At 42.5% G+C, this 21,641-nt stretch overlaps 2 protein-coding genes across 2 annotated transcripts; one reads left to right on the top strand and one right to left on the bottom strand.

Annotated features, from left to right (window-relative positions):
* Nucleotides 1–514: 514 nt before the first annotated feature.
* Nucleotides 515–1,601, bottom strand: fgf20b (fibroblast growth factor 20b). Its single transcript, XM_069670297.1, has 3 exons — nt 1,316–1,601; nt 944–1,047; nt 515–760 (listed from the first exon to the last, which is right to left on the bottom strand). The coding sequence occupies exons 1-3, from the start codon at nt 1,599–1,601 to the stop codon at nt 515–517; spliced, it is 636 nt and encodes a 211-aa protein (XP_069526398.1).
* An 878-nt stretch (nt 1,602–2,479) lies between these two features.
* micu3b (mitochondrial calcium uptake family, member 3b) lies at nt 2,480–21,382 on the top strand. The gene is made up of 15 exons (XM_069669773.1): nt 2,480–2,723; nt 4,628–4,775; nt 7,193–7,224; nt 7,381–7,459; nt 9,808–9,855; nt 9,957–10,039; nt 10,147–10,218; nt 11,750–11,791; nt 13,488–13,583; nt 14,088–14,176; nt 14,370–14,541; nt 16,619–16,727; nt 18,136–18,293; nt 18,852–18,920; nt 20,231–21,382. The coding sequence occupies exons 1-14, from the start codon at nt 2,484–2,486 to the stop codon at nt 18,918–18,920; spliced, it is 1,437 nt and encodes a 478-aa protein (XP_069525874.1). The 5' UTR covers nt 2,480–2,483; the 3' UTR covers nt 20,231–21,382.
* Nucleotides 21,383–21,641: the final 259 nt, after the last annotated feature.

Raw genomic sequence — 21,641 nt, 5'->3', positions numbered from 1 at the left:
ATATATGTATCTAAAATGAATAAATAAATCGTTACATGTTGCTCTTCTTACACAGGTCTACACAGGTAAAGAAAAAAAACAGAATTCCTTCAAAGTCCTTCTGAAAAAACGTCTCGCTGACACAGCACCCACATCCAAAGTACGGCTTCTTGCAGACCCCAAATCAGTTGACGTCTCTGTCCCACCAGAGAAGATGCTCCCTGACCACTCTGCATGGCTTCCAATTCGTCTCCTATTCCACGCAGGTACTTCTTAGGGTCGCCCGGCCTCTGAAACAAACGAGCCCCTCATCTCACGACGAGTGTGCAGACATTCTAGCCTGTCTTCCCGGCTGCTGAGAGATGCCCCGTGCATTCCTACAAGAGGCCCCGGTGCCTTTATCCCTGCTGCTGCAGGCTGCTGTCCACCAGCCTGCACCGGCAACATCCCCACGCCTGCATCCCTCTCCTCTTCTCTGCTACCTGCCCGCCAGGGCTTTAGCAGCTATTCCTGAACTGGACCAGTCCCCCATGTCTCAGCTGTGTCCCAGGATATCCCTGTACAGCTCTGGCACACGGTCGGGGTCCACAGGCCTGGGTAAAAAGTGTGTAAATTTCTGGTGCCGCCTGGATTTAGTCCCGTCCCTTGGTGTCCCATCTTTATTCAATGCCACAAAGTAACGCGTCCCTTTGTCTCCGTGTTTATAAAGGTTGGAGGAGTACGTGTTGTACCAGTTCTCCTCAAACTGCTCCCTGAAGACACATTCAGCTGTGAGCTTCTCCTGAAAACAAAGAGTACAACATCAGAAAAGCCCTATCTTATGATGCAGACATTAAAAAAACACATAAATCAATCTTAAAATAAAACTCTACAAATATGAGAAGAGAAAAAAGGGAACTTGTGGTCATCACATGGTCCTAAATGAGGACTTTGACGAACATGAATGAGCAAATATTGTACTCACAGAGCCATACAGCTCTCCTTTGTCGTTCATCCCCAGATACAGTCCACTGTCCACTCCTCGTATGCTTATCAACCCAACTGCAAGGCTTATAAATTCCAAGATACCTGGAGAAGAATAACACAGTTGTTCTGTTCAGACTTTGAAAAAGATGAAAGAACATTATCAAAGTAACTCTGAATTTCAAATTCAACCCTGAGAGCAGCCTCCTGACACAATTAATACATGTTCATAGACCATATCATAGCACTCATTGTTTAACAGACTCACTTTTATTTTGGTTTTGAATTGTTTGAAATTAGAATTTTTAAAGATATCTTTAAACCTACACATTTGCTTTATATTTGTTGGCTGTCAAAACATATATTTATTTACCAAAGCGACTGTGATCCTTCCTCGTCCCTTGCACTGTGCCGTCCGGAAGTATTTCCAGGTGAAAGCCAGTTCTGCAGTATAACTGTCTCCTCCTGAGAATCCCTTTCAGGTGCGTTAAATCCGCCGTGGTGCTCCGGGAGAGCCTGTCCCCTGGAATAAGGTGCTCCCCCAGCAGCGTGGGACTGTCCCCAAGTGGGGTCAGGAGGAAATGGGACCCGACCTGAGCGACACCATCGATGCCGTGCAAGACGCCTCCAACTTCCCCCAGAGCAGCAGCAGCAGCCATCGCGTCAAAGCTCAGCGGGTAAAGTTCAGTGAGGAGGTCCGGTGGGAGCGCTGCGCTCTTGCGTAGTAGACTACCTGGTTGCCACTGTCACTTATTGCATGTTTACGTCCACCTCCTCCGTTAGTTAGCGCATGTAAAAAGACATGCGCGGATTTATCCCCCCTGAGATTAAACACTCACCAAATATCCGCTTCTAGCTGCACCGATTTCTCCTTCTTTTTTCTTTCTTTCTTTTTTACCGCTGCGTCTTCATCAGTTGGGGGTGGGCTGCAGTCGTTGATCAGATAGCCCTCATGTTGCATACCTGTTCGCAGCGGACGGTGATGCCTCAGCGAAGACGTAGAGGGGACCCAGCAGAAGAGGATTCAGTGGTGAAGGCTGAATAAACGCTGCAGTGCAGGTACAGGAGCTCCAGGAGGTTTTGCGCTCTAAGTGGCAGGGGTGGTGAGGCAGGTGCAAAACCACAGGACTAGTAATGGGCGGGGCTGTCACAGTTCAGACGTGCCCTGGCAGGGATTTTTTTTTCCTTCTCCCAAGGCATAACACACGAGAGACACAGGGGAAGAGAGGGTTGATAGTGGGCTGTGGGCTTAAAGTAAGCACTTAAAATCCATATTCAATTTGTAAACCCTAAATGTATTTAACTTTTAACTAACCCAGATGAGATAACACATAATTAGGTGTTTTTTTTCTATGTTTATCCACAGATTCCAACATTTCCTTTACTCTCATGAAACGGATGCCCTTTAATCCCAGAGCGCCTTGAAATACCCACGGCATGTCTCGCGAGCACGGAGCAGCAGGCGGCTCGCGCTGCTCTGCTCTGCTCTGCTCTGCTCTACGCTGTGTATTCTTGGTTACGACAGCTCAGTGTAAACAGCCATGGCGGCCCTGCGTAGACTTATCCCTTCACTCGCAAAAAGCTCCAAAACAGGGAAGTTCACGGCTTCCTCGAAGGGGACAAAAGCGCTGAAAGTTATCGCAACCGGAGCGTGCCTCACAGCCGCGGCCAGTGCCGCTTATTACTGCTGCTCGTTTGACGGTAGACGCTCCGGGTTGAAGAGCCATGTCGAGGCTCGACTCTTTCATCTTGCGTTGCCATCAGTTTCTGCCACTGATAAGGTACAGTGCAACGTTTTGGCTCTACTGACAATATTTGCAACCTCGGTCTAATAAAAACACATTAAACATGTTCGTCTCTTTCGGACGTACAGTAATGTAACAAGAGCATCTGCATGTACCGAGATAATTAGCTAACACAGTGCACTTAAACGTTAATGTGTCGTCACCATTAGGAGCTATCCCCGACCTTTGGTGCTGAAATGGCAAGATGGTCAAAGGCATTTCACGTGACCTAATTGCTGCTTGCGTTTCTTTTCTGCGTATGTTAGAATAAACAGTTCTCCAAAAACAGAAAGTCAGATACTTGTGTATACAGTATACTGTAATTAGATGTATTAGGCGATTGGCTAAATAACAAGAACAGCTAACTGTGTTATGTAATCCTGAACAATTGCCCGATAATGACTTGTAGCAATAACAAGCTAATAGGGTGTCATTTGTTTCATACTTTATCTGAGAGGTTTAATGACATCAGTTGTAATCATGTGTGGCCATACATGGTGTTGTTAATGCTGAATTCAGTACGTTGCCTTTACTGTACCTACAGAGGTGGAAGATAGCCACAAAAATTGTCATTGTTGAGTATTATAAAGCTCCAACTAAGGAGTATTTTCATACATAGTAATGTAGTGATTAATTATTTAAATAATCAATTAAATGTGTAGTCCAGAAAACATCTGAAACCAACAACATCACAACTTTCCAGAGCCAGAGTGACATCTTCTGTTAGCCTGTTTTGTTTACGCAGCAGAATCAGACCCAAAGTGATAAAGTGAAAAGCTCAATCCAGTAGACAGCAGGCTATATCCAGTTATATCAGATAATAAATCTGTCATTTTACAGAAAATTAATCAGCAACTAACTAACTAACTAACTAACTATCACATGTCAGGTTCTTTTTCTCTGTTTTGATGTCACTGTAGATACAAACTTTCTGCCTCAATGTCTCTGACTTTCAAGGAGCAGGATGAAGGAAAATAATGTTAAAAGGTGAAAACTAACTCTTGTTTTAAACAAATAACTTATTATTAAGTTATTAAAATAATAATTTGTTGCAGCCCTTGAGAATACTTTCTTAAGAAATGTGTTTAAATAAGTTTTAAAGCAAGAAATGTTGACCAACTTGACCAATCATTCCAGATCTATCTATTACACAGGTTTGTGCAGCACTGTTGTGTTTTCTATCCCGATGTTATTTTGTCCCTGCACTGTACGGCCATATTAGCCAGAATACCAGCACTTCAACAGAAAGTCTCTTTAGCTCAGACGTGTGTCAACATTGTTGACAAGATTTTCACGGATCACAGGGGATGTAAACAAACACGTAAACCATGTAAACGAGGTTTGGTTTGCCCACCTCTAGCTACAGAAGACTCCTTGTTCCTTATTCGCGGGTAGGAGAGAAGAAACCTTGACTGGTGTCCACAGGCTGCAGGAATCCAGGGACACAGGAAACTGGACACTGGGACTTGGCCGAGGGGCTGACACTTGATGAGAGGCGGGGGTGGTTAGAGGGGGTTTAATGGTTAAGCAGAGGGGGGCACGCATTCCCTGGGTGTTTGCTCTGTGCCCAGTAGACCTGGCACTTTGCCACCTGACAGAGAGATCCACTCTGTCTTCACCAATCCGGCCTTCTGATCTGGCTTGGTTTGAACAGTTGTAGGGACATTATCTGGTGCACAAGATGAAAAATAAGGCTGACATAACATGCGGCTCATTACTGAATTAAAGCACGGCCTCTTTGTTGTTCCATGTGAGTGCGGCATTTTGTGACAAGAAAATCCTCAGTGGATAAAAAGCATCTTTCAGAAAGTATTATCATGTTGATATGATAAACCAGGTTTGTCTTATTATGTGTGTGTGTGTGTGTGTGTGTGTGTGTGTGTGTGTGTGTGTGTTTACAGGCAAAGAGCTACGGTCTGGATGATGGAGATGTGTACATGTCCTCCTATGAAAACAGATTTCGCCTGTTCAGTTCGGTGGAGTACGAGGGCCAGCTCTACATGACGCCACTCAACTTTATCGAGTCCATTACGTTGAATGAACCTAAGAGTGAGTGCTCTCCTGTTACTCAGCTCCTCCTCAGAACCGTATTTCTCAACATCCTCTGCAGGAAGAAGAGAGTAGTTATTGATCACTGATGTTCCTGTAACAGAGAAAAAATAATACACACCGATTTAATCACTGATTAATTGTTTCTTTCATGTTTTAGATTGATTGTTTCTGTGATTTTGGACTGCTGACAAAAACAGCCTGAAGATATCACTGTGGACTTTTTTCTGTCATTATTTAAATCAAACAATTAATCAATTAATCATGAAAATAATTAGTGGATTAATTAAAGACGAAAATAATTACTTGTTGCAGCCCTTCTGATGTTTTTGCATCAACACAGACACATCGTATGTAGTGGCAGCTTTAAATAAAAACCTTCTTTGCCACTCTTGCAGGATGTGAGGTTTCTGACGCGTGTTCCTTAAAAGGCAAACGTCGACTTGTTCCAAAAGATGAAGGAGACCGAAGAGAATTGAAACAATTAGACGCTTTAATAAACAAAAGTCTTTTCTCTTGACTTTAAATCTTTTATATCGTATTGGCAACGGTCAGAAAAACTGGTGCTCCTCGTCCTGCTTACCTGAATGCCTCATGCATGGAGCACGTGCCCACAGGTGCCACACGCAGCACTTTGCTACACTCACTGTTCTTTACGACACCGGCAACCGTTTACGACAGCAGGATTAAACAATTAAGGGAGCACAAATATCCTCATAAATCTGCTGTTATCAATAAAAAATAAGAGAACATATATATAAGTAAATACTAAATTATATAACTTACAACTATACTCAAATGAGGCACAATGTTAATATAAACCTAATCGTCTGTATGGCTCTAACAGCGTAACTTTCTGTGTATTAACTTCTGTGTAACTGAGTTTGAATGTTACTTATTGATGAATACTGACAGAGCTAACCTGTGTTATTCCTTTATTCTGCATTGTATCAAATATCAAATGATAATTTGTTTCTCTTTTTCACTTGCTTTTTGCCTCTTTGTGTAGTTAAGAAGTCAACTATACACATTTCTTTTTAAGAATGTAATTGTCTTAGCAAGAACTTTTCCTTATTGATCATATTGATACTCACTGTACATAAGTGTTAGCAGCTTTAACAGTTTGTGTTTAACTAGTGAGCTACGGTACATTCAGCCCTGCAAACTCTGCCCAATTGTCCCCGGGCCATCAGAGAGTATTATCCGCAGAGAGAGGATTGTTTTGGTCTCAGAACCAAGAGAGGAACTATATTTTAAGCGAAGGTTTCAGCCTATTTTCCCTCATGAAGCTCGCAGTGTGCTGCACTGCAGGTGCTACACTGCCCATATAGTCTTTGCAGCCCTCTGGAGAAATCAGCTTCATTTGTCAGCAGCCATTTGCTTAATTACACTTCCATCAGCTTATCAGATAAATCCCTGCTCCTTCATCCTCCAATTACTTGAGATTGAAAAAAAGTCCCGGTGTTATTTCCTGGAACATGACTTGTTGCTGAGGGCCTGCGAAGTGTCATAGGACAATAAGCTGCAGCCTGAACAGCTTCAGTCATAACACCTGCATAAAGATAGACATCTTTACCAGCAACCCCACTTTTATGGCTCATTTATGTGGCAACAAGCTTGCAGAGACCCAGGGAGACCAAACAACCTGGCATGTTAGTCATAAATGTAATGATAAGAGCGTCTGATTATTGGTGTTGATTATGATTATGATGTGTGACCTTTTGAAATGTTTTGGACCTGGCTTCATTGGCATCTAATGAGGAGTGTAAATGAGAAGCACAACACATGACAGAGGTCTCTGGAGGATAATAGCTAATGTGTTGCAAAATGGTAATCACGGTGTTTTATGGCTTTATGGTGGCTGTAAAAAGAGGATTGTTTTTTCCATTCCTGTGGACATTTAGAGCGCCTTGGACTATTATGCATCACTGATAGTAATATTTCAGAGACAACATGGAGCTGTTGATGTCATGGCTGTTTAGATGTGGACCATTGGAGTCAAAACTTAGAGTGCTGTCATGTAAATTATTCATATCAGATCCATAAGCTTTGCTGGCTATGAAACATTCATAGCACCAAACACCAGCCTGCTTTGAGGGCGATACTTTTATCTTCACGTGCTTCGACACCTCACAAGCCATCAAATGCCAATTACAGACACGGGCTTTACAATGTGTCAGTGGAGGGTTATTGCCACTGTCATCGATGTGCTTCTCCGGCAACCTCTTTAATTTATTTCTTTACAACACCTTCACCTTATCTTCTGATTTATTGACGGATGGAATGCGTCCAGAGACGTAGCTGGTGTTTCCACATAAACACCTGTTTTCACTTTTGTTTCCTGCTTTTATATTCCTTTAAAGAACGTACCACTGAAATATAAGTCAGTCAGTAACTGTTACTCTTGTGTTGTTCAGGTAGGAGAGGATGGAAGACCCTCACGAAAAGGGTGAGTAGTTCTGTCATCAAAGTCTCTGTTTAACATGATCTCTTTATCTGTATAAAAGCTGTGTAACGACTGTAAAGCCAACAAACATTGCATTAGCTTGTGATCACAGGGTTTAGAAATGAATAAGTGATTTGGGCTTTTCTCCTGTTCTCTCAGGAGTTAGAAAAGATGCTGGCTGATACCCCGCCTGTTTGGAAAGGATCATCTAATTTGTTTAGAAATCTCCGTGAACGAGGTAAGTTACTCACCTGACAGTGTCAGAGCTCTACACGCAAAGCCCCAGAATCTAAGTCATTCCCTTTTATGCTTTTATTTTGTTAAAGGCCCTCCACGTCTCGCTCAGAGCTCGCTCTGTTGTGCATATAAACCTCCCTAACCCATATTGAGTGTGTTGTAAATGCTATCTTATCTTTCCATCAGTCTGGTAACTTTAGTAGATTTATTCTCAAGTAACCTCTGCAAGAGGGAACAGGCCATTGATAATAAACACAATGATCCTGAAGGATTTTAGGTATAGAAGGAGTTCCCCTAAAATAGAAGCACCTTTTAATCAAAGTCAAATAATAATTAATTTCTTTTTGGAAACTTTATGGTCCATATCTGTTGAAACGTTTGCTCTTGTGAAGACAAATTGAACACGTTTTCATGTTTAGCTGAGCTATTAAAAGACTTTTAGGTTACATTTTATTATTTTTGAAGCTGCAAACATAAGTTACCAATCAATAATCAATTTATTAATATTATTATGATTAATTCTCCAGCTGCTAAAGGTTGATTTGATTGGTGATTGATGATTAGAGGATGATTAGAGGATTTGTGGATGTTCTTTTTTGTACATTATAGTTAACTGAATGTTTTCTCTTGAGGAAATCATCCCTGATATGAACTACTGTTTGACATTTGATAAACAAAAATATAACTGATTAATCAAGCAAACCATCATCAGTTGTTTTGATCATTAAGATGATGGTGAGTAATCACCCTTGGCCCGTATGCTGCCCTGGAACGGACACAGTAGCACTCTGCTCGGGGACTCTACAGTCCGTCTCTATGTGAACAGACGCTCACTGCACAAACCTCTCGAGCTTGTAAACATGTCGAGCAGTATACAGGAGCAGTGCACTCCATCATCTATCTAAATGTAGCTTGTGAAATGACTTCATTCTTCACTTGAAAATTTGATGCAGAAATGAAGTCAGCGAAGACTTTTTGGAGAGATTTTCCCACCTGGGCCTGCACACTCCCGCTCAGTAGGTCATACGAGCCAGTGGAGCATCAGATCTCGCTGTTCTGCTCTCTCCTCTGTTGCTTTAGCTAAGTGCCAATGCTGGGATTTGGGGCTTTTAATCCTGCTGTTAAACGTTGCGGCTTTGTCAGGGAAAAAAGGGCTGGATTGATCTGTGAACAAAGCATTGCTTTAGAGAATGAGGGAGCTGTTTGAACCCAGCTATGTTGAGACATGTCCCACTGGCCACCCCCTGATCACCGCGGACATTATGAAGCCTAAGAATGGCATTGGATTACATCTCCGGGACTGCCACTCTGTATGAAGTGTTTCTGAGGAATTCTTTGTATTGTCTAACAACATCTACTTGAGCTCAGAGGCTCAGAGGGAGGAGGGGGAGGCTCCCTTCAGGAGTGAAGGTGTGTGGTATTGGTGAAACATGGCTGGAATCTTAAAAGTTTTTTCCCCTTCAACCCATTTAAGCTTTAAAGGCTTTGAAGCCAAAGATCTGTTGTCATTATAGGGCCGTACCTGCCAAACACAGACAGCTGGGGAGAGGAGATAGAGCTTCTTGTCGAGGGGGTTTTTACATGAATGTTGTGTGATGGCATGCATCAATAATTCTGTTTTTACACCTCAGTTTGTACATTATTCAGTTTATACCTGCATCATTTTCCATCCTCAGGAGGCAATGTCGTAGCAGAGTAAATATGGCATCTTTTTTGTAAGCTCTGTTCTGGAAATATCTCCCTGAAGCAAACCCAGTACCTGAATTCTTTTCCCATAACACCAAGAGCAGTCACCCAGAACTATCTGCGCTGGATTCTCTATCTTCCCGAACAAACAAAAGCTTGGGAATGCTTTCAGAGTCAGAGGGGAGAAGCCTCCTGAGTCGGCTGAGATGCCTCCTGACACTTACTCTTCCCTTCTCCGTGTCACACAACAAAGGGAGCTGAAGGACGCAACACAAAACCTGAATCGGCCATTCTCAATCAGTGACAGATCACTTGAGAATGTATTACACCTTGTTACCCAAACACGATCAGAAGCCGTAGGCCTTAAATTTGTTTGGGTTTGTGTCCAGATAGGTCAGCTCCGCCGTAAAGCCTTTGTTTGTGTGAGGGGAACACCAAGCATGAAGTAAAAGGCACCTTTTAAGATGTTATCAGCGAGCGCGAGAAGATTACTCTTGGCGTGCACTGTTTCTGTGGAAGGCTTCTTCATCTAGGATGCATGACTTTGAACATCTGTAAACACCTTCAGCTAACTGGTTAATGCTGTTTGATGCCATCTTGTCTGGAAGAGGGAACATTTTGGCTTTTGTTCCTCAGCGTGACAAATCTGTCTCTTTATTACAGGCGTGCTTAGTTACACAGAGTATCTCTTCCTGCTCTGCATTTTAACAAGTAAGTACACAGCTTCTCTCACTAAAGAACTGACAGTATAAATAGAAATAATAATTTAGGGATTAAAAAAGTCTGATGTGATTTACTTTGTTTTATTTCAGAGCCCCACGCAGGCTTCAGGATTGCTTTCAACATGTTTGATGCAGATGGGAACGAAATGGTGGACAAAAGAGAGTTCCTGGTGGTACGAAAGAATCTTGATAATCAGATATAAAATATAATAGATATAATAAGACGCATTTGTTCCTATTTGATACAATCTGCTTTATAACTTATCATCTTCTCCCTCAGCTGGAAGAAATTTTCCGCAAGAAAAAGGACAAAAAAGAAGTCGCTGAAGATGCGCAAAGATTTGACCAGCAGGTAGAGACGAATGCTTTGCTGTAATTGTATTTTAAGACCAATGAAATCTGGTTGCAGTCCACAAATATGAATGTTACACATACGTGGCCCCAATAAAACAGGTCATAATTACACACATGGCACACAAAATCTTAAAAATCTAATATCTTGGGGCGCTGGTTTAGCTCAGTTGGTAGCGCAGGCACCCCATGTACAGAGGCTGTAGTCCTCGTCGCACCGATCGCAGGCTCGACTCCCAGTCTGCCGATCATTTGGTGCACGTCATCCCCCACTCTCTACTCCCAACATTTCCTGGCTATCTTCAGCTGTCCTATAATTAAAGACAAAAACAAAAATCTTTAAAATCTAATATTTTAAGTCAGGGGTCTCCAACCCTGCTCCTGGAGAGCTACCGTCCTGCATGTTTTAGGTTTCTCTGTACTCTAACACACCTGATTTGAATGATCTGTTCGTTATCAACAAACTGAAGCATCTCAGGGGATTAATAATGAGCAAAACATTTGAGTCAGGTGTGTTAGAGTGCGGAGAAACCTAAAACATGCAGGAAGGTAGCTCTCCAGGAGCAGGGTTGGAGACACCTCGTCTTAAGTGGACATCAGGATTGACAGCACTAAAACCAGCAGCAGGTGGGTATTGCAGCAGGGGGACAGTCGGCACAGTCTAAGCTGCTGTTTACTGCTGTTAAAGCTGCTATAATTAACTTTTTTTTTAACCTTAATAATGGACCAAATGACGTACATGATGTAAAAGTGGTTGCTGGTCATAATGAACCCACAGAAGGTTCTCAAGTTCCCCTCAATGTTTTGTTCTTCAGCCTCTTCTGCTCACTGTGTAATTGAGGGCAAAGTATAAAGTGGCCAAGTGTCTGGCTTTGTAGCTCAATTATTTGCCATGTTCACAGAGTAGTCACCAACTTTAAGTGTAGTTAGGCGTCAGGTAATGTAGAAGCAAGAGAAGTTTCAGGACATGAACCAAAACAATGACCTAAAAGACGCTAAACAAGCAACAAGTGTTCCTCGAGAGAACCCAGGTTGCATAGAGGTGAGTGTGGCCTTACAGGGTAAGACATGTCTGAGTCTTTCATCTTTTTAGTGCTGCCCTGTGCCGCATGCAGGTGGATGTAAACAGGCAGAGCTGAATAGAGCGATAAGAGCAACTCTTTGAGGTCTTATCGCACAAACACAACATGGAGGAGCTTATTTCACTGGGACCAACGTTAGCATCAGGACGGTCTTAAATGAATCTGAGGCCCGTATAACCATCAAAAAGATCATTAGAATGAGCACTCCAGATTTGGGAATATAATGACGCTTTGCAAGAAGACGGAGTTAACGATGAAGACTGTGCGTGCGTTCACAGTGCCTATGATAATTCTTATTATAATAGACTTTCAGAGAGCTGGGAAAGTCACACCATACAAACTTAAGGCGATTAGTTATTTGAGATAACTTAAAAACTAATTTGTGACCATCTTCCTGTTCTAAAATCCTCGTGAGTTAGAAACTAATCTTTGCTCTCTTTTGTGTTTCAGAGCCTGCAGCTGTACGGCAGTCACAAATCCCAGCCGCACAGTGTATGTATTGTTCTCTCCCCTGCAGGAAAATGAACTGTTCTGCTTGCTGCATGTATTTTTGGCATGCTCTCCTCCTAACCTGACATATTTTTTCATAGTGTGTTAGAACAGAAAACACACATGTGTCTGAGGGGCCGACACCACCCATATGTGTGTCTGTTAACACAAGATAACCTCATTCACACTCTCTCAGATTGAAATACATCAGCTTGTGCTTCAGCATTATCAGATATTGTCTTTGTGTGTGTATGTGTGTGTGTGTGTGTGTGTGTGGTAGTGCAGGGGCTGCACCCCAGGTGATTTATGTACATGCCTTGTGTTAGCGTTGGGCGAGAGATTCCACTTGAAGAAGCTCTTACCTGCAGACTGACAACATTTCACCCAGACCCCCATGTTTTATTTTTACAGTTTCTTGACGAGTGGTATTTGGGCTCAGGTTACCTTTTGTGATGGGTTTGACCATGAAGACGTCCTTCAGGGAGGAGAAGCAGCGCCGTGAAAGGCTCTTAGCACACACGTAGAAGAGCCTACAGCTAACAGAGGAGCAGCAGTGCTGTTTGTGCCGTTCTTGTTTTGATTCCTCCCGCCGCACTGTCGGTGTCTCTCCTGCAAAAAGTTCAAAAGTCCAGCTTTTCAAAAACATGTAACAGGCATGTCTTCAGCGCTGCGGTCGGGCTTTCCCCAGCATATACCTAATTACAAGTGTATCAGGATGGGACAAGATGGGAGCAGCGCGGTGCATTAAAGAGTTGTTCCGTAATTAGCTGTGGGTTCATGTCGTAAATCTCTCTACGGTGAAGAGCTACGAGGCACAGAGGAAGAGCTGTCTGCCTCACATTCCCCCTCAGGCTGGAGAGATGAAACACTGAATAAGATAAATAAATATTATGAAATAGAGCAAGTCACACTTCAGACGGCATCAGGTTGGTTGTGTCCTGATGTTGCTTCTGGTGGTGTTTTTTCAGCACTCAAAAGATCTTTTTGTTGTACACGACACCAATTACAAGAACATTGTTGTTGACAGTTTCAGTGTAGCTGCAGTTATTGTCCTACATCAGCGTGTAGAGTAAAGCAAGCAGTGTAAACTGTAATAATAGTTGTGATTGGCTAACCCAAGGTCAAGAGCACGACGTCATCGGGAAAAATAGCATTGAGTGGCTTCTTTGTTCCAGAGCAGGAGATTTCTGTCTGCACCATCATGTTTTATATTTAGATCTCAGACAAAAGACCCAAATTGTTCCTAAAATGTATCTGAATCTATCTCACCACAGTAGATGAAAGGTGTCTGATAACCTGCATTTCCCGCACAGCGCAGCATCAAATGATGATGTATTGGGTGGGTTGAGTTACATAGCTAACCTGGCATGAATCACCCTCAGGTCTCACGCCCTGCATGCTTTGGACATGTGTTCGCTGCGTTGGCTCAATGTTCTGCCAACAGGCTGCATGCATCGCTGCAGAGCACGCTCGCGTCAGGGCTGATGGGCCTCTCAGATACACCGTGTTAGTCCCAGTATGTTTCTGCCTGTTAGACTGTCAGTCCATCTGTCCCTCTGTATCTGAGTCTGCAGCTATATATGCCTGAATCTTCACCTCTCTGCCCTTCTGCCTCCAATGTGCATTGTCTCTCTTATCTCACTAACATGTGCCAGATGCATTGTGTCTTCTAACTGCTGTACTTCAACTGCTGCCACAGGTTCTTAAAAAAGACAGTCAGCATGTGGAGGCCCGGGGCATGTGGGATGTTCTCAGACGGGGCTCAAGTCAAGTTCTGTTTTCTGATCTCACTGAGGTAGCCATGTCCTCATTACGATGCTTTCTTCTTTACTTCTTTACTTTGTTCATACAGTTTTATAAATGTTCTTGAAGTTTTAAACATTGTGCAACATGTTCTCAAAGAGAGCTCCTTTAATATTTCCCCTGCAGCATGTGTAATGGATCTTTTGCATTGCATGTGTTTGTATCATGCAGGGCAGAGAAATGCTGTTGGGTTTCAGGCACAGTGAAGAATTAACCATTAACTCCAAGTAATTATTCAATAGCAGAATCTGGGTATGGCTATTAACTCACATCAGCGTGGTTAAACATATGTCATTGTTAATGTTTACCCGGTGTAACCATGATACACTCCTGTGGAACAAAACAGCTCAAAGTCAGATCGTGCAGGTTTACTCTTTGGCTGAATCTTTGCTGTAAGTCGTGCAGTCTGTGTTATTTGACCGTACAGGCTGTATCACACCTGAGGTGGCTATTTAATACTGTGAGGATAATGCGGTCACTTTTCTTCCTCTGATAGCATGTGAATGAGAAAACAGAGACGACGCTGCTGGTGCATTTCTTCGGGAAAAAAGGCAAAGCCGAGTTGAAATTTGAAGATTTCTACCAGTGAGTTGATCACCGTTTGTCTGCTCTTTGACGAGTGTAAAATATCCATTAATCATTTTCATACCGCTCTGACCCTTCAACGGCTAAACCTGTAGTGGTTTTGTTTGTGACTATGCTAAGTGTTCCTTTGTGGATGTGAATTTCTGGTGGTGGCATTTCCTGTCAGCAGCTGACGCCCGTCTCGCTCCTCCAGGTTCATGGACAACCTGCAGACAGAGGTGCTTGAGATAGAGTTCCTCTCCTACTCCAAAGGCCTGCCCACCATCAGCGAGGAAGACTTCGCTCGGATCCTGCTTCGCTACACCAATGTGGACGACGTCAGCGGGTATTTGGAGAACGTGCGGCACAGCATGCCAGATGAAAAGGTGCGTTGGTGTTTCTCCTGTCTTTACATTTTACCTCCACAGCTCCCATTCCTCATCTTAAAGAACAAGGGGTGGACAATTTAACAGTGAAGCCTGCCATGATGATGTAATCCATGAAAACATCAATAACTTGAGAGTTGTAAGATTCACAAACTTTGAAGGACTATTACATTTAACATTATGATTTTGGTGTTTAGGGTAATTTGTCCAACCCCTGTCATTTAAAGTGGCAGTAAGCAACATCAACACCCCAATGTGAAAAACATTATCTGTATCACTCCGCTACACCAAACATGCACGGCATTTTGCAACTGGTGTGTGCTGCGCAGCCGTTGTGCGGTCTGTCTCTCTGCAGCACGAGGCCACGAGAGAGAGGAGAGATGCTGTTCATTCCAAAACTACGACTAAAAGTTACAATTATAGTTATAGTTGATTATTAGTGTGGACCACCTTTTTACCTGTAGGTGTTGGAGTTTAGTGCTACCGTTAGCTGTTACCGTAAGAGCTACCGTTAGCTGTCAAGGAGGAACAGAGCAACCTCTGCATCTCTCTTCAGCCCCTTACACTCGTCTGATCCCTCTTTTTATTTCGGGCTCTCTTCTGCAGCAGTATGTGTCGTTGTCGGCAAAGGAGGTACATGCCATTGCTCCTGAGTTACACAACGTCTGCATGCGCGCTGCTGACACAAGTCATCTAGAAGCCGGATGATGGTAGTTTGGACAGAGTCACTGTGATTGGCTAGTTACTTGGAGGGCTAATTCTGATTGGTTGTTTGATTCAGGACGGACAATTTTTTTAACAAACTAAATACCAAAGGGACGGGCGCTTCCAGTCACAGTCACAACATCATTTCAATTTAACACGATAAAAATGTGTTATTTTAACCAGATTCTTATGAAATATTGTCGCCTCCTGTAGCTTTAACTTCCACACGCCAGCTAACATGCTTAAACAGACATTATTTTGTTCTTCTTTATTGAACACACATTGAAAGATTAAGCGGTTCCACACCTGAAATCCCTCATTTTGAACAGACCGATTCCCGTAACTTACAGCTCTGCACTAGAGGTGCTACCTTTCAGGGTACAGCATCATATATAACACAAAGACTTGAGTGTGTCAACCTGCCTCATCACTCTCTCAGAGAGGAAGCCTTTTTCAGATGTTGAACTCTTCCTTTTGATTGTACAAAGTTTAGAAATAAGAGAAAGTTTGTTGTTTGTCTCTCATACAGACATTTAATTACATGTATTCAAGCACACATCTTCAGACAGTCTCTCCTAGTCTCAGTAATCAGTGCTAGAATGGAAGCAACCTCTGTTTCTATTGATGCTGCTCTGTGAATAAGCTGCTGAGTGAAGCATCCTCAGTTTAGCTTTACTATGTTTTTTCCTCTTTGCACGCTGACCTGCTGCTCCGCCACCTCGAGTAGCCTGTTGCTAGATCTCCATTGATTATCAAGTGGGTCTCGTCGTTAGGCGTAGAGATATTTTATGGCCCTCACCCTGTTAAAACAGCAAAGCGTCACAGATTAGTCATTACTCCATTTGTTCGGCTGTGTGTGTTGCCTGTTTTGCGGGGCCCCTGGCGAAAGACGGAGCTAGTAGCTGCGAGATGGTTGAGTGGAGATCAATAGGCTCAGTGTTTGAGTCATCAGCCAAGGCTGAGATGTTTGGGGATTCATCACTTTTGTTGTTTTTGTTTATTTAAGTATCAGGTTAATCTGCCTTAGAAAAGTCTGCAAACGGCCTGACCTCTTCCCAAAAGCTGCTGTCCTCCCCCCGCCGCTGACAGCTCAGCGTGTCCATACTGCGCAGGGAAAATCCAGCAATGTATGCTTTGTCTGTTTGGGTGTGTTATCTATCTGATGGCTTCAAGGTCCCACACACACTAAAGGATTCCCCACAGGATGAAAGGAGGCAGATTATGTGCTGTGTGAATTGTAGCACTATCCTTTGCTGGAGTGTTGACACATGTAGCCGTTTGCTTTATGTGGCACTTTATAATTTCTCATGTTGCATTTCACAAGATTTATCTTTCATACATAGAAGGCTTTACTGTTGTTATCTCTGTGCAGGGGATCACCTTTGAGGAGTTCAGGTCTTTCTTCCAGTTCCTAAACAACCTGGAGGACTTCGCCATCGCCATGCAGATGTACAACTTCGCCAACCGCTCCATTGGTCAAGGTGAAGTCACACAGACTGAAGTCACATACTGGTTTTAAAACACTTTGACTGGATAGTTTCCCATCTCAACCCCTTTTTTGTGATGTCTCTGCTTGTGGTGAAGTTAGTTAATTTCATGGTTATCTTTGTGAGTAACATAAAGGGTCTTGTTGGACCAACCAGTTAACCCTAAAGTTGCTTATTTTATAATTTCACTTAATATACACTAGCAGTCAAAAGTTTGGACACATTTTCTCAAACAAGTGAATGGGAAAGTGTGTCCAAACTTTTGACTGCTAGTGTATATTTTTATTAAGCTTTTAGAAAATGTCATTTCAACTGAATTGTATTTGATAGAATTTTGATCTTGAGAATAGAATCTCAAGCTCAGCTGATTTGTTTCGTTTCGTTTGTACGCCCGATATTTAGAGACAAAAAGTCAATTCCAACCCTTCCCCTTTGCTGCGTTTCATCCCCTCTCTCTCTCCCACTTTGCTCTTCAGCTTTGCAGCATTGTCACATTGAAACTGGACAGGCTTTACAGAAACAATCTGAAGCACATTGTTGTCCAAATTTTCATTGTATGCTGTGAAGATTTCCCATCATTGAAACTTAAAAGTTTGACTCAGAACATAAAAAAGCTCCAACATGAAAGTGCTATGTAGAGGTGTAAAGGTCTCTGCTGTCGTTTCTTCACTATTTCACACCGCTATAAGTAGTTTGTTGAACACTGTTTCTTGTCATGATATTCTACTAAAGAAACTTGTAAACAAGATTGTTTTCCAAAAAATAATTTATCACCTTTAAAGATACAGTCTCAAATATTTCAAGTTTGTGCCCTTGAGCGCCACCCACTGGCGATAAACAGCAATTATGGGAGCACACTTCCTGGTTTAACCAGACGTCTATGGCTGGCTCCCTTTGTCGTAGTTCTAACGCTTGATTTTCCTCGCTTTGTTTATTTTTCTTTGGATTTTCACTTATTGTTGAAGTTGTATCTGTAGTCATCAATCTTTTCTTTGTTTGTTCAGCCATAGTAGATTACTGTTTACTCTCAACACTCGCAGAGAGCAGAAAAGCAGCCGCTTAGCTCCGCCTACCTCTCTGGCAGACCAATCACTGCTGGGTGATGGAAAACGCGTCACTAACTGGGCGCAGCTTGTGATTTTTTCCACGAATGTCGCCACAGACAGCCAGTCTGTAATACTGCAAATGCAAAGGCTTTCATCAGTGGGCCATAGGCTCAATCACCATTGTGTTACCTGATTCAGAGATAGATAGTGACTTAACAGACATTTATTTAAATGAAAAAGTTTGAGATTATCACTTTAAACACCATTTTGTTACAAAGCTGAAGTGAAGACTCTTAATGCTCGTGTCTCTGCTCACTACACTTCTCACCTGATCACCTGTCTTTCTTCCCTCTCAGAGGAGTTTACCCGGGCGGTCTATGTGGCTACAGGCATCAAGTTAACCAAACACTTGGTCAACACAGTCTTCAAGATCTTCGACGAGGATCATGATGATAAACTGAGCCACAAAGAGTTCATCGGCGTCATGAAAGACCGGCTGCACCGCGGCGGCGGGGTGAGGCAGCAGTGATCATTCACATGCCATCTATCTGTTTTTTATGACGCTGAAGGTGACACAGGAGTCGTGCCCACTCGGCCTACTCTCCTCTCAGTGTGGGAGAACAGTGTCAGCTCTCCCCGGCTGAAGTGAATGAGCTGCTTCTTTATGTGTAGTCTGTTGTGGTGGATAAATGTCACATGGGTGTAGAGGCGAGTCAGAGAATGCAGGATGGGTTAAAGCTGAGCGCAGAGATACATGTTTATTGTCAAACTGAGAACTCATAAACAATTATCCCTCCTTCAGCAGCCAGCAGCACACTTTCCTGTTTAATTACAACTTCTTGCTAGCACTAATTGTGTCTTTTTAAATGAAGCTGTGCACTTAATTACCTCTGAACCATTATGTCTAAATTATACTTCTGCCACTTTTTATTACTGAAACACATCTCACCTCTGAGGTGGATTAGTGATTGTGCAATAATACTGCCATCTAGTGGGACATCATGAAAGTGTCTTTCTCACAGTATTCCTCCCTCTCTCTCTCTCTCTCTCTCTCTCTCCCCCACACTTACAGGGCGTCAGAGTTGAGGAGAAGTTCACCTCCTTTAAAACCTGCTTGAAGAAGGAGCTTTCATCCAAATAGGTAAAGTGTTTTCTCACACTGTCAGCATTCTCTGTTAAATGGGACAAAGATAATACATTTCTGAAAGTGTTTAATTAGATTAAGTTAGATTAACCAGATCAACATTATACCCTTAAACTGCTCCCTGACAGCCTTCCCCAGGTTCACTATCCCCGTCTACAGTCGGTCTTTTCACGTGTGTTTCGAGGCCCACACTCTGCTCGCCTGCAGCATTGAGTTACACTGTAATATTAACGCCTGATCAACTGCCACCTGATACCAGCTTTAGTCTGCACTCATGAGCAGTGAGCGGTGCAGTTTAAAGCCGTATAAATGTTTCAAAAGCAATGCACCTCTTGGGAGAGGGCTTGATAATCTTCTGTGATAAATCCAAAGGAAGGACTTGCTCTGTCTGTTTTTGCAAAAAGTCAAGCAGAAGGAAAAGGTTTTTTTTTTAGAGACAAATAAAAATGTAGTGTCTGTAATATTTCATTCAGCATTTGATTTTTCGTTCAGCATTTTAGGAAACATGCTTATTTGCTTTCCTGCCAAGTGTAAGATGTGGAGATAAATACCACTCTTAAATCTGTCGGTTCAATAAGCTGCCTGTTAGCTTAGCTATCCAGGCTCTGTCCAAAGGTAACCCAATTCACCTGCATAAATTCACATTCACCTCTTAAGATAATTCACATCTCATATCTTGTCTCTTAAATCCATCCAAAAACCAAAGTGTAGAAGCAGAAAGTGGTGGTTTAACTGTGGGTTATGTGACGGCTATTATAATTATTTCTTAGTTAATGTTGCGCTAGCTAACAGGCTTTAGCTTCATGTTGACAGTACAGATATGAAACTAGTAACAATCATGTCAGTGCATTTACTTAATGTTGAAATGTTGATGTAACTTTCAGCATTAGCTGCCTCATTTTTGATGATTGTTTAACCCTCTGCCTCTTTTTAACATGTAAATGCTGCAAACTCCTTTTTTCCCCACATTATAGTAAATGTGCAAAATCTGGATATTTGGAAACATTTTGCTGGTTGCTGCTTGCGTGCTGTAAATCCACATCCATTGCAGTTTTTCTGCATACTTGCACAACTAGTGCCGAGCTCGTGCTGCACGACTATAAAAAGGTGTTGGAGTTTTTTGAAGTGTTCTTATTTCTCAGCATTTACTGTCGGCCCTGTAATGAAATGACTAATGTTGAAATGTAAGAACTATACAGATTATTCATCCCGGTCTTGGTTCATACTGGCAGCGCAGTGTGTTGGTTTATATTTCCAAAGTGTCACACTGTACTTGTATTCAAAATTTTCTCTCTTTTTGTCAACAGGTGAAATCCCGTCCTCAGTGCATGTCTGACAAACTGGACGAGCTGTGCCTCTCTGTGCTCTCTACCAGGACAGTAGCAGAAATCGTGTGTTAGAAGTTTTGAAGTAAACAGGATGTGGCACAAACAGGATGTGGTCAGTCTAATGGGAAGCTGTTGCAAATGGTCAAATAAACAAATCCTGACCCATTATGAACCTTACGGGGAAATCCACTGAACTCAGTGGTGCAGGGCTCTAAGTAGGAAATATTAGTTTGTGTTACTGCTTTTGCCTGCTCAGAAGATATTCAACTATTTATTTATTCATCTACTTGTAAATATATGTATTTATATTAGATTGTAAACAGTCTTTACTTATTTATCTGAAAGTCCAACATTGTCTTAATACTGCTCTGCCAGTGTGTATTGTTCAATTTGAATCTCCTTTTGTCCGGAGCCTGATTGTGTAAGGCGGCAGCATTGCTCACATATTTTGTCCTTCTGGCGGCTCTGCAGCCCCCTGCACAGATCAGCTCAGGACACCACCTCCCCTCCTTCCTCTCCTCCTCCTCTCTCCCAAAGCGCTGCAGCTGAAATCCTCCAGGATCCTTCGGAGCCAGCGGGCCTGAACAAACTCAGTCTGTGGCTTTTTTCACTGTTTAACTACAGGCAGCTAACACTGTTAATCATTTCTTGGCTGGTAAAGACAAGTGCTATTTTCATGCCACTGGCAGAGACGCCCTCTTTATAAATAAATATGCAGAATATTGAAGCCATATGTTTGTTCCACTCTTGGGACGCTCAGCTTAAGTTAGTGTTGGTTTTAAGGGAGCGCACATTAACATGACCTTCCCTTTAGGCTCTGTAAGGAAGAGTTTACACTAAATCTGCTCCTGTAGAGAAACCCTCACTTGCACTGCTGTGCAGCATGCTACTGCTGACTGCTGTTTCCTGGTACAATGTTTGCTTTGGGTGCAGTTCTGAGAAAAGACTGGGTGAAGGTATCAACATGTTATATGCTGTGATATAAAGCAGATTAATGGATTTATTTCACTTCTTACAGCTGTTACTTTGGATGTTTGTGTTAGTCTACCTCTCGAAGAGTTTTGGAAACTTCTCACTGTTTGTCTTTCTTTCATATCAGGCTTTGACTGTTACACTGATGTAAGAGCGCAGATGCATTCACAATCATATTATTCAATAAATATAATATGAAATATTTGAGTTTGTGTCTATTTTTGTTGTTTTCCTCTTTCTCACACAAAAACACAACACAACAATGTATTGCACTGTTGCAGTCCTGCTCACTGTTAAACTCACAAACAAGTCAGCTGATAACTTTGACCCTCTCACAAGACAAACTGCTGTTCCTCTCTTTTCCTGTGTAACTACAGCGGACTGATGGCAGGAGCACAGAGGGATAAATGAGCTCTTT

This window comes from Semicossyphus pulcher, unplaced genomic scaffold, assembly GCF_022749685.1.
Source record: "Semicossyphus pulcher isolate SPU_LCO1_2020_fin unplaced genomic scaffold, fSemPul1.0.p SCAF_2, whole genome shotgun sequence".
Classification (NCBI taxonomy): Eukaryota; Metazoa; Chordata; class Actinopteri; order Labriformes; family Labridae; genus Semicossyphus; species Semicossyphus pulcher.
This window is presented reverse-complemented; position numbering and strand designations above follow the sequence as displayed.